The sequence below is a fragment of the Dendrobates tinctorius genome, unplaced genomic scaffold (genome assembly GCF_039654945.1).
Source record: "Dendrobates tinctorius isolate UK_male_01 unplaced genomic scaffold, ASM3965494v1 ptg000016l, whole genome shotgun sequence".
In the NCBI taxonomy this organism is placed as follows: Eukaryota; Metazoa; Chordata; class Amphibia; order Anura; family Dendrobatidae; genus Dendrobates; species Dendrobates tinctorius.
The window spans coordinates 68,786,893-68,800,734 of record NW_027361684.1 but is presented as its reverse complement, the minus strand read 5'-3'; the positions used below and the strand labels follow the sequence as shown (position 1 = coordinate 68,800,734).

The 13,842-nt window shown below is 44.1% G+C and overlaps 1 protein-coding gene across 2 annotated transcripts in view; it reads left to right on the top strand.

Annotated features, from left to right (window-relative positions):
* LOC141080611 (arylsulfatase H-like) overlaps positions 1-13,842 on the top strand; it is an 89,805-nt gene that overhangs the window by 18,264 nt on the left and 57,699 nt on the right. For both annotated transcript variants that reach the window (XM_073565954.1, XM_073565955.1), the window contains 2 exons: positions 2,311-2,460; positions 4,254-4,375. In XM_073565954.1, coding sequence (XP_073422055.1) covers positions 2,318-2,460; positions 4,254-4,375 — 265 coding nt within the window. In that variant the 5' untranslated portion in view covers positions 2,311-2,317. The remainder of the gene's footprint in view (positions 1-2,310; positions 2,461-4,253; positions 4,376-13,842) is intronic.

The window sequence follows — 13,842 nt, the reverse complement described above, 5'->3', positions numbered from 1 at the left end:
GAGATGAATATTTCAGCAAGACAATTATCCAAAACACCGCTCCAAATCTACTCAGGCATTCATGCAGAGGAACAATTACAATGTTCTGGAATGGCCTTCCCAGTCCCCAGACCTGAATATCATTGAACATCTGTGGGATGATTTGAAGCGGGCTGTCCATGCTCGGCGACCATCAAACTTAACTGAACTGGAATTGTTTTGTAAACAGGAATGGTCACAAATACCTTCATCCAGGATCCAGGAACTCATTAATAGCTACAGGAAGCGACTAGAGGCTGTTATTTTTGCAAAAGGAGGATCTATGAAATATTAATGTCACTTTTATGTTGAGGTGCCCATACTTTTGCACCGGTCAAATTTTGTTTAAATGCAGATTGCACATTTTCTGTTAGTACAATAAACCTCATTTGAATCCAGAAATATAACTGAGTCCATCAGTTATTAGATATATGAAACTGAAATAGCTGTTGCAAAAACCAAAATTGTTATAAAGAAAAAAGGTTAACATTAATAGGGGTGCCTAAACTTTAACATATGACTGTATATACTACATACATACAACATACATACATAGTATATACTACATACATACAACATGCATAAAACATGCTACATACAAACTACATACATACTACATATACTGTATACTACATTCATACAACATACATACATAGTACATACTACATACATACTACATACATAAAACATGCTACAGACATACAACATACATACTACATACAATACATTCATACATTCATACAATACATACATATAGACATACAGTACATATAACATAGAGTACATACTCACCATCACTTGTCACTTTGATCCCCGAAGCCAGTGTCATCTGTAAAAAATATTAAACTAACAAACAACCGATATACTCCCTGATCTGCAGAAATCCATGAGTGTCCCATGACGATCTCCTGTGGAGAACAGCAGCATCAGCTGATGCCACCGCTCTCTAGGGGCCCCAGGAATACAATGACGGGAGGTAGGTATCCTTCCGCACTGTATTCCTCCGCCACTGTAAAAAAAATAGTCCCTAGTCTCACTTTTGGCATTGCTGTGTGAGAAAGTTCCCACGCAGCTTTGCCATAAAGTTAGACCAGTGAATTATAGTAACCTCTCAGTGATGCACTGCAAGAGATCGTCATGGGACACTCATGGATTTCTGCGGATCAGGGAGAATATCGGTTGCTTGTTATTTTAATATTTTTTACAGTGAGATGACACTGGCTTCGGGGATCAAAGTGACAAGTGATGGTGAGTATGTACTCTATGCTATATGTACTGTATGTCTATATGAATGTAGTATGCATGTATGTTGTATGAATGTAGTATATATGTAGTATGTATGTAGTATGTATGTATGAATGTAGTATATGTGTATGTATGAATATAGTATATATGTAGTATGTATGTAGTATGTATGTTGTATGAATGTAGTATGTATGTAGTATGTATGTTGTATGAATGTAGTATGTATGTAGTATGTAGTGTGTATGTATGTTATATGAATGTAGTATATATGTAGTATGTATGTATGTATGTTGTATGAATGTGGTATATATGCAGTATGTATGTAGTATGTATGTTGTATGAATGTAGTATATATATGTATGTATGTTGTATGAATGTGGTATATATGTAGTATGTATGTTGTATGAATGTTGTATATATGTAGTATGTATGTTTTTTGTTGTTTTTTTTAAATTCAACACAATAGCCGGATGATGGGACTACTACGGTCCCATCATTGGCTAATGTGTCTATCACTGTCATTGTAGCAGGCATCGCCCGATGGGACTTTTAGTCCCATCGGACGATGCCTGCACTCACACACAACCACCGGCAGGCCCGCACAGACCCCCGGCAGGCCCATACAGACCCCCGGCAGGCCCATACAGACCCCCGGCAGGCCCAAACAGACCCCCGGCAGCCCGCACAGACCCCCGGCAGGCCCACACAGACCGCGCATCATGATGCGCACAGACCGTGCATCATGATGACATCATTTCAGCAGCCAATCACAGCCACAACACTGGCTCATTGCATTATGGGAACTTCCGATTCCGGTATTTGACATTGTAAAATTATCGGTAGTCGGTATCGAAATTCCGATACAGCAGATATCGGCCGATATTCGATATTTGCAGTATCGGAATGCTCAACACTACTCCACAAACATTCATCTTTCATCTAGTGCTAGTTGCTCTAAAAAATACACACACTTGCATTTCTTTAACCTGGCATCAGCAGGATGGGATATTGATTTAACAGATATTGCTTTTTTTTTTCTATTTTCAGGTGTTAGATGGCCATTTTATCATTTCTACTTTTGGTTCTCAGCTTATATCTAGAAAATGAAGCAGCTGTCCAAAAGCCAAACATATTATTGTTTTTGGCTGATGACCTTGGAATTGGGGATATTGGTTGCTATGGGAACACCACTATAAGGTAACTGTAACAATGTTTATCTGTATTATGGATGCTAGATGACTTGGTACTGGGTAGACTGGGATAAGGAGTTTAAGGGACTTGGTCTTCACCCAGCACCTAACGGAAGGTTGGACTTTTCTACTGAGGAACTCCCAGGTCATGATCACCAGAATAGTCATCAACTGGCAATGGCCAAGCAGATTAAACTTATGTGGGGATCAGGTACAGCTCAAAGATCATCAGAAGAAAATTATGAAGTGGAAGTTCAAGAAATAGTGATTAGGAGTTGCCTGGTAAGAACATCTCAGCAATTAATTCCAGAGGACAACGCATAAGTGTAGTCTCTGCTAAGCAGGGTCACTAATTGAGAATTGAGAGTAAAATTAAAAGTTTCACTGTGGTATCCAAAGAGCAAGAGGGTAATTGGACAATCTGAGTTTTAAAATCGCAGTACTATGTGTTAATCGAATAGTATGGTCTCAAATAAACATGATAAGAACCAACCAAATCAGACAGTAAAATGAAAAAGATAACAACCAGGTCCATTATTTTGGATTTATTTAAATGTTAGGTTAATTTTATGGGCAGCATGGTGGCTCAGTGGATAGCATTGCAGCCTTGCAGCACTGGAGTCCTGGTTTTGAATCCCACCAAGGACAACATCTGCAAGGAGTTTGTATGTTCTCCCAGTGTTTGCGTGGGTTTCCTCCGGGTAAAAGAGAATATCAACTAATTCAAGTAAATTTGAAAAAATATATATGTAAACATGCAAATTCCCTTAAAAACACATTTTATTCCGATAATCACTAAAAAAAAAAAAACACCATCCCAGTGAAAAATGGCAAGAATGCCAAAAAATAGAGACCTGGTCTAAAGTGCTGCTCAGCCCTATAGTAAGGCCTAGCTGGATACCTTCCTGGCCGTGGAGGTTGGCACCCTAATAGTACGATATTAGTGCCCCCACTCAACGAGGACTATCCCTCGCTTCCCTAGTGATCTCTAGTATCACAGAGGGGAAAACAATTCTTAGATAGTGCAGAAATGAAAAAAATCAAAGTGCCCTAGGACTAGTGCAGACCAGACACAAATATCAAGCTATAGCGATAAAAATGCATATTACCATATCATGATGTCATGTGACCTAACATGCCCTCAAGAGGCATAATAAACAGCTAACCCCACTTGGGGTAATAGAGATGGTCAGATACATTGAATAGATAATAGATGGTCACTTATCATGTCTAGGGAGAACCCTCAACGCGTTTCCCCGCCGTGGCGGTTCATCAGGAGGTATACCGATGCTCTGAATGATATTATTGCTGCTTCATGCCTGATACCACGATGATGATGGCCATCATGATCGTGGTATCAGGCATGAAGCAGCAATAATATCATTCAGAGCATCGGTTATACCTCTTGATGAACCGCCACGGTTGAGTGGGGGCGCCAATATCGTACTATTAGGGTGCCAACCTCCACGGCCAGGAAGGTATCAGCTAGGTCTTAGTATAGGGCTGTGCAGCACTTTAGACCAGGTCTCTATTTTTTTGGCATTTTTTTCACTGGGAATGTGTTTTTTAGTGATTATCGGAATAAAATGTGTTTTTAAGGGCGTTTCCTCCGGGTACTCCGATTTCCTCCCACTTTCCAAAGACTTACTAATAGGGAATTTAGATTGTGAGCCCCATCGGGGACAGTGATGATAATGTGTGCAAACTGTAAAGCGCTGCGGAATATGTTAGCGCTATATAAAAATAAAGATCATTATTATTAATTTTCTTGTGTTAATTATAGTTTTCATATAACTTCAGGACTCCTAATATTGATAGACTGACCAGTGAAGGCGTAAAACTTACTCAACACATTGCTGCAGCTGCTCTATGTACCCCAAGTAGATCAGCATTTTTGACTGGCCGATATCCCATCAGAACAGGTAATGAATACCTACTTGATAATTTTTAGTTAACATATGAAATAAAAATTTTCCATGCCTAATGATAGAAAATTCTCCTGACCCCACAAGTCATAATTTCATATACACTTATTTAGGAGCATAACTATTCTGGGTGTGAAGAAGAAATAAGAAAAAATGAGGTGTTTATACAAGGCTAGGATCACCGTTATAAATGAAATCAGTAATTTTATTGTAAAACAAATATGTACACGACAAAAATCACATGTTTAAAAACAATTAAAAAGCTATTAAAGCGAATGTGAGAAAAAGCTGGAGGACCAAATAAAGACAAACCAGACTCCTCCGCTGTGTGCACCTGAGATATACTGTACTATAAATATTACACACCAAGAGACTACTGGGAAAAGAAATGTTCAAGTAGCATAGCAGTCAATCCAATACATAGTGATGAGCTACAGTATATAGATACTGTATATAAATGAACTTAAGCAAGTAGAGAGTAGTCCTAAGTAAATGAGCCCCTTAAACAGATCAAAAAGATGAAACCAAAGAATAATTAAATGGGAAAAGAGGCAAATAAAGTGGTATCCTAAAAATAAAGGAAATAACACTTGCTAAGGAAGGTCAAAAAAGGAATCCCAGGAAAAGGCTATAGATAAGACCTGTGTCACGAAGTGACTGGCCCTGTGTGGCACGACCCAACAATTGGTCAGTCACGAAACGGTAAAACAAGGGAACACCGGGGACACAAATAAAATGATGGGCCATGCGATAGAGAACGGGGAAATGAACACCACCTGCACTCTCCTGAGGATGTGCCCTGCTCTTACTAGCATCCTTCTACAGGTTCTTTCAACCTGTAGCCGAGCAGGATACCTTAGCCCTCACTTGCCCTGCACCTATCCCTAAGTAGGCAACTGACAAGGGAAGACACTGGTCTCACCACTGCACTAATACAACACAAGGTAAGGATAGACAGACAGCAAAAGGAACAGGGTAACAAAAACCACACAGCTTTCTCTGCTGCAATGCACCGCACAGCAGAGTAAGGCACCAGATAACAGGATTCAGCTGAAGGACTACTGCATCAGCAACCTCCTGTCTTCAGCACGGTTGGTATCGAAAAGAACCTGCATAACCAACAGTCAGCTAATGCATAAGGTGACCTTTTAAAGGATGGTGTGATTGGTCACCACCTGCATCAGCAAACTCACCAGCAATGTAATTACACCAGCGGCCACCGGGGGAAAAAACTTATATTAACCCCCGATAGCCTGAAAGTTTATATGTGAGAATCCAGATCTGCCACAGATCCCAAAACGGATTGTGACAATACCCCTCCCTCAATGAGGGGCCTCTGGACCCTCAACACTAGACCTCACCTGAAAGCAACCTACGGTGAGGATGCCTCGATCCACCAGAGTTCACCTCAGCAATCACCTGACCCTCAGGTTTCTGGCAAACACGGAATGATGGAAGTGACAATAACATATGCTCTGGAGGTGCCACAAATCTCCAGAGTGCCGACCTGGGGATTGAGTTGTGTACGGGCATTACTGGGGGTAACTCCAGCTGGTAAGTCCCAGGGCCGAGAATGGCTGACACCCGATACGGCCCGATCACCCGAGATCTCCAGGCCCCCAGCAGCACACTTCCACCGGATGTTTTTGGTGGACACCCATACGTACTCATTCACACACAGGACGTGAACGTTTATTGCCATGCACACGTTTGCCACAAGATGGTGAACTCTTCACAGAACCGACAACAGAGGTGTTCCCCTTGTCGTCACACTCACACCCCCAAAATGCTCAGAAGGAACCACCACCTTCCTCTGACCTCTCCTCCTAAGAGGACTCCGACACTCAGGGTTAGCTTGTGATGATTGTTGAGACTCTGTCTCTCAGGGTTGGCTAATGGCAAGGGATTGAGACTTGCCCCACTGGAGAAGAAGGGGACGGTTGTAGAATGATGGAAGAGACAGTAGCCCTCGGGCAGCAGCCCTCACATGACTACTTCCCTGGACCGCCAATCTATGACCGGTTTGTGACTTTTCAACCAAGGGAGGCCTAAAATGATGGGTGATGGCATTCCCCCCAAGACGTAGCACGACAGGGACTCCTCTTGATGAGTCCCTAAATGCAGATGTATATTATCCATGACTTCGGTCAACCTCCCCTGGCTAAGTGGGACAGAGTCAATGGCCTGGATGCTTAAGGGCTTTGCTAGCATCCTACACCTCAGGCCATGGGTCTGGACAAAGTGAGGATCCACCAGATTGACACCTGCTCCACTGTCCACAAGCACCGGTATACTCTGTTACCCTGCCAACCACCACTTCAGAAGGTAAGGTACACTGAGGGGAAAAAATGGAGGAAATATATACTCCCTGGTTGCCTCCCTCCACATGACCAGGGGGACACGGCTTCTTAGATGTTACAGATATTTTGGCATGAGCTGGGCATACACCGATGAAATGATCAGTCTGCCCACAGTAAAAACATGCCCCCACACCACGATGAACCGCAGGCAACACCATTTGGGAACTACCTTCTGCCACCTGCATTGGTTCGTCCGTCAGCATCGGTGTGTCCTTCTCCTTAGCAAGGACCACAGGGGGCACATTTGGTGTATGTCCCTCCCTCAAGCCACAATCCACCCGGATGGCAGGGGACATGGCAGCCTCCAACGACCTGGGGGGTGGCGTACTGCACCAGAGTATCCTGCAACCTTGGAGACTGACACTGCTCAAAATGATTCCTAAAGGCAGGGCCATTCCACTGCATGTCAGTGGCTCACCTCCTGAACTCTGAGCAGTACTTCTCTGCCGGCTAGCCCCCCTGCTTGATGTTACGGAGTCGGGATTCCGCCAGGGAGATGCCATCAGGATCCCCATAAACCAGCACCAAAGCCGCAAAAAAAACTCATCTACCGATGGTGATTAACCCCCGATGGCCTGAAAGGAAAAAAGTTAATATGTGAGAATCCAGATGTGCCACAGATCCAAAAATGGATCGTGACAACCTGTTGGTGGATAAGGTAAGTAAAGATCACCCGGTCACAACATGATGTGTGGCTTTAGGAACCCCTAGCGTATCACCAAAAAAGCGAGGCTTCCTCAGGGAAAATAAGAGATAAATGTCATATGTCAAATGTCACGATGTGACTTGGCCCTGTGTGATGCGACCCGACGATCGGACGGTCACCAAACAACAAGACAAAACAAGGGGACATCGGGGGACACAATTACAATGGTGTGCCCTTCAATAGGGAATGGGGAAGTAGACACCTCTTGCACTCTCCTAAGGAAGAGCCCTGAACTCTCCTCACGTTCCCTAAACAGGTTCTTTCAACCTGTCGCCGACCAGGATACCTAGGTCCATCACTTATCCTGCACCTATCCCTCAGTAGGGATTTGGTAAGTGCGGACACTGGTCCCACCGCTGCACTAATACAACACAATGGAAAATAACGGACAGGGAAAAACAAACAACTTAGCTTTCTCTGCTGCCAACGCTACGAGGCAGCAGAGTAAGGCACCCAAACTCCGCTTTCAGCAGATACACCACTGTTCCAGATAAGCTGCCAAAAGCACTGCTCCAGATAACTCCTCTCTTCTCAAAGGTTGGTTTACAAAGGACCTGCTATTACCAACAGTCAGCTGGTGTACCAGGTGACTTTATATAGGAAGGTGGGAGTGGTCATTACCTGCATCCACAGACTATGAAAACATGCAGCAACACCAGCGGCCACCGGGGGCAAAAACTGACATTAACCCCTGATGGCCCGAAAGGAAAAAAGTTTAAATTGGAGCAGCCCAAACTGACACAGATCCAGAAATGGATCGTGACCGTACCCCCCTTACAATGAGGGGCCTCTGGACCCTCAACACCGCACCTCACCGGAAAACCACCTACAGTGAGGATGCCTAGATCCACCAGGGTTCACCTCAGCAACCACCTGACTCTCAGGTTTATGGCAAACATGGGTAGATGGAGATTACAATGTAGGCTGCGGAGGCACCACAAATCTCCAGAGTATCGACCTGGGGAACGAGTTGAGCATGGGCATTACTGGGGGTAACTCCAGCTGGTAAGTCCCCGGGCTGAGAATGGCCAACACCCGATACGGACCGATAACTCGGGAACTCCAGATCCCAGCAGCACACTTCCACTGGATGTTTTTGGTGGACACCCATACGTACTCATTCACACACAGGTCCGGACCTGAACGTTTATTGCCACACACTCGTTTGCCACAAGACGGTGAACTCTTCAAGGAACTGACAACAGAGACGTCCCCCTGTGTCCACACACTCACACCCCCACCATTCACAGAGGGAACCACCACCCTCCTCCGACCCCTTCTCCTACGAGGACTCTGTCTCTCAGGGTTGGCTAATGGCAAGGGATTGAGACTTGCCCCTACTCCCTGGCAGCACCTCTGCTGCCCCCACTGGAGAAGAAGGGGACGGTTGTAGAATGACAGAAGAGACAGTAGCCCTCAGGCAGCAGCCCTCACATGACTGACCCCAGCCGACTACTTCCCTAGACCGTCAATCTATTACCAGATTATGTCTTTTCAACCAAGGGAGGCCTAAAATGATACGTGATGGTATTCCCCCCCAAGATGTAGCATGACAGGGACTCTTCATGATGAGCCCCTATACGCAGATGTATGTTATCCACGACTTGGGTCAACATCCCCTGGCTCAGTGGGACAGAGTCAATGGCCTGGATGCTTAGGGGATTGGCTAGCATCCTACACCTCAGGATATGAGTCTGGACAAAGTGGGCATCCACCAAATTGACTCCTGCTCCACAGTCTGCAATCACCGATATGCCCTCAGCTACCCCACTAACCACCACCTTTGCTGACCAGGTACACTGAAGGGACAAAATGGAGGAAATATACACTCCCTGGTTGCCTCCCTCCACACAACCACGGGGACGCGGCTTCTTAGCTGGTACAGATGATTTGGCACGCGCTGGGCAGACCCCGATGAAAAGACCAGTCTGCCCATAGTGAAAACATGCCCCCACACCACGACGAACTGCAGGCGACACCGTTTGGGAACCATCTCCTCCCACTTGCATAGGTTCATCCATCAACTCTGGTGTGTCCTCCTCCCTAGCAAGGATTACAGGGGGCACATTTGGTGTATGTCTCTCCCTGAGGCGTCTATACACCCAGATGGCAAGGGACATGATGGCCTCCAACGACCTGGGGGCGGCGTACTGCACCAGAATATCTTGCAACTTTGGGGATAGACCCTGCACAAAATGACTCCTAAGGGCAGGGTCGTTCCACTGTGTGTCAGTGGCCCACCTTCTGAACTCTGAGCAGTACTCCTCAGCTAGCCGGCCCCCCTGCTTGATTTTATGGAGTTGGGATTCCGCCAGAGAGACGCCATCAGGATCTCCATACACCAGCGCCAGAGCCACAAAAAACCCATCCACCAACCGTAACAATGGTGAATCGGTCGACAGGGAGAAGGCCCAGGATTGGGGATCACCCTTAAGAAGGGAGACAATAATCCCCACACACTGTTCCTCACTCCCTGATGAATGGGGTGGAGCCTGAAATATAATTTAAAGGCCTTCTGAAACACAAGAAATTTTTCTCTCCCTCCAGCAAACCTGTCAGGGAGAGATATCTTGGGTTCTGGTTGAGCCTGCACCTGAGCCGAGGCCCAGAACCCCACTAACTGCTGCAGCTGCTGCACCACCTTACCCCACAGTACCTTAAGCTCATCAGTGAGGGACTGAAGCAGTGTGGCAAAGGCCTGCATTTGGGCCATGGCTCACCAGAAAAAAAAAAATGTTGGTTGGTAATAATGTCACGATGTGACTTGGCCCTGTGTGACACGATCCGACGATCGGTCGGTCACCAAACAACAACATAAAACAAGGGGACACCGGGGACACAATTATAATGGTGGACCCTTCAATAGGGAATGGGGAAGTGGACACCTCCTGTACTCTCCTAAGGAAGAGCCCTGAACTCTCCTCACGTTCCCTATACAGGTTCTTTCAACCTGTCGCCGACCAGGATACCTGGGTCCCTCACTTATCCTGCACCTATCCCTCAGTAGGGAATTGGTAAGTGCGGACACTGGTCCCACCGCTGCACTAATACAACACAAGGGAAAATAACGGACAGGGAAAAACAAACAACTTAGCTTTCTCTGCTGCCAACGCTACGAGGCAGCAGAGTAAGGCACCCGAACTCCGCTTTCAGCAGATACACCACTGTTCCAGATAAGCTGCCAAAAGCACTGCTCCAGATAACTCCTCTCTTCTCAAAGGTTGATTTACAAAGGACCTGCTATTACCAACAGTCAGCTGGTGTACCAGGTGACTTTATATAGGAAGGTGGGAGTGGTCATTACCTGCATCCACAGACTATGAAAACATGCAGCAACACCAGCGGCCACCGGGGGCAAAAACTGACATTAACCCCCGATGTAGCATATACCTGTTAGTCATCTCCCTTGTGTAAAGCATATACCTGTATATCATCTCCTCCTGCATATAGTATATACTTGTGTATGTCATCTCCCCTGTATATAGTATATACCTGTATGCCATCTCCTCCTGTATATAGTATATACCTGTATGTCATCTCCTTTGTATAGTATATACCTGCATGTCATCTCCCCTGTATATAGTATATACCTCTATGTCATCTCCCCTGTATATAGTATATACTTGTATGTCATCTCCATGTATACAGTATATACCTGTATATCATTTCTCCTGTATACAGTATATACCTGAGTGTCATCTCCGCTGTATATAGCTTATCCCTGTATGTCATCTCCTCCTGCATATAGTACACAGTATATCTGTATGTCATCTCCTCCTGTATGTAGTATATACCTGTATGTCATCTCCCTGTATACAGTATATACCTGTATGTCATCTCATCCTCTATATAGTATATACTTGCATGTCATCTCCTCCTGTATATAGTGTATACCTCTGTGTCATCTCCCCTGTATATAGTGTATACCTGTGTGTCATCTCCTCCTGTATATACTGTAGTATATACCTGTATGTCATCTCCTCCTGTAATAGTATATACTTGTATGTCATCTCCTCCTGTATATAGTATATACCTATATGTCATCTCCTCCTGTATATAGTATATACCTTTATGTCATCTCCCCTGTATATAGTATATACCTTTATGTCATCTCCTCCTGTATATAATGTATACCTGTATATAATCTCACCTGTATGTAGTATATACCTGTATTTCATCTCCCCCTGTATATACTTGTATGTAATCTCTCCCTGTGTATAGTATATACTTGTATGTCATCTCCCCTGTAATAGCCAATAAAGGCTACGTATACAGATTATGTGATCAGTTTTTCTGCTATTATGCATTGTAGAAATTACAAATTTGGGGCTAAAACAACTTTGTGGAAAAAAATGAAAATGTTCAATATGACGATCTAATGTTATCAAACTGTGTGTAGTACCTGTGGGTTCAAAATGCTCACTATACCCCTGGATAAAATCATTGAAGGGAATAGATTCCAAAATTGGATGACATAGCTCACGCCTCTATCCTAGACATTTTTGTGTTCAAAAATCATGCAGACCGCGTTTAAGGGTCTGTCATGAGGTAACGCATCATGCCGATTTTGGCATGCATTTGGATGCGTTAGTATCATTGCGGCCAATGGGTGCGTAAACGCATCCGTTACATAGCGTTAGTGACGCTATGTAACGGATCCCGTTGAACGCAAGGCCACGCAATGTGAAACCGGCCTTATAAAATAAAAAAGCTTATACTCACGTCTTCTGTTGGCTCCTTTTCAGCAATGTCAGCACTCACAGTTCTGGGGCTCTCGTGTGGTTACTTGACACATGGTGCACAGCACCCAATCAGCGCTGGCGTCAATGTCTCCACTTTTGTACAAATTCAACCTGAAAAGGAAATCTGGGATGCAGCTGATCTTTGACTTCTTCTTCATATTCAATTCGTATGAAGGTGGGGACAGTGACGCAAAAACTGATTGGACCCAGGCACCACGTAATGCAACCACATGAGAGCCCCAGAACCACGAGTGTCGACACCGCTGGGCCAGCATGGGCAAGGAAGGTGAGTATAAGCTCTTTTATTTTATAGTGGCCAAACAGTTAGATTGAGAAGGTGTTGTTCTAGTAGCGGAAAACCCCATTAACGTTCCATAGAGTTACTAAGTAAAAATAAAAAAAAAAAAGTTTAAAAAAATTGTAAAAATACTTTTAAAAACATCAAAAAATTAAATTAAAAAATGAAAAAATATTTTATTAAGAAAAAGGTATATTTATCAAAAAATAAAAATAAGCAAAAATCTTTACATATTTAGTATCACCACGTCCAGACTGACCAGGCCTAAAAAACACTGTTGCAGTAGTTAACCAATTCAGTGAACACCAAAAAAAAGTAAGTGGCAAAAAACTATGCTTTTTCTTCATACTGCTGAACAAAAGTGGAATAAAACATGATCAATAAGTTGAATGGAAATAAAAATAAAATAAAAACATCATCTTGTCCTGCAAAATAAGCCATTTACAGCTCCGTTAGTGGAAAAATAAAAACTATAGGGTTCTCACAAGCAGTTCTTTTTTCGATAAAATAGTTGTTATAGAGTAAAAAAGACAAAACATAAAAAAAATATAAAAATGTGGTATCTCTGTAATCATACTGACCCAGAGAAACTGTCTTATCACTTTTATACTTGTGAAAGACATAAAAAAATTTATATAACAATTTCTGAATTGCTGGTTTTTGATTTATTCTGCCTCACAAAAATCGGATTTCAAAAATGTTGTGACTGAGCAGGCATGAGGCCCTCTCGCCGTTGAGGACACCGTCAGGCTATGGGGGTCTCGTGTCTGTGCCAGTGCCGGTACCCATGAGTGGGCCTCCCTGCTTGCTCCACGCCCCGGCAATTGCGATATTTACCTCTCCCCACTCCATCGCTGCAACGTCTTCTGCGATGACATTACATCTATGTGCCCTCTGCCTGAACAGTCACAGTGCAGAGAGCTGGAAGACGGCGGCACTGAGAAGTACGGAGCAGAGCAGCGGCCAGTGACGAGAGGTATTTCTTTTTTTAGGTTTTTAGCAATATATATGCAAACCATCATACATTGGAGCATCATATATGGGTCCACCATATATGGAGCATTATATATGGAGTCTATTATAAACTGAAGCATCATATATGGGGCCCATTGTATAGATATATAGCCATATATATTTAAAAAAACGGAAAAAAAATGGCGTGGGCTCACGGGCAATTTTCTGCGCCAGAGGGGGAAAGCCGACTGCCAGGGTTCAATATTTGTAGCCTGGTAAGGGGGTAAGACCCATAGCCCCTTCCCAGGCTATGAATATCATCCTGCAGCTGTCTGCATAGCCTTTACTGGCTATTAAAATAGGGGGACCCCCCCAAAAAATGACGTGGGGTCCCCCTATATGTT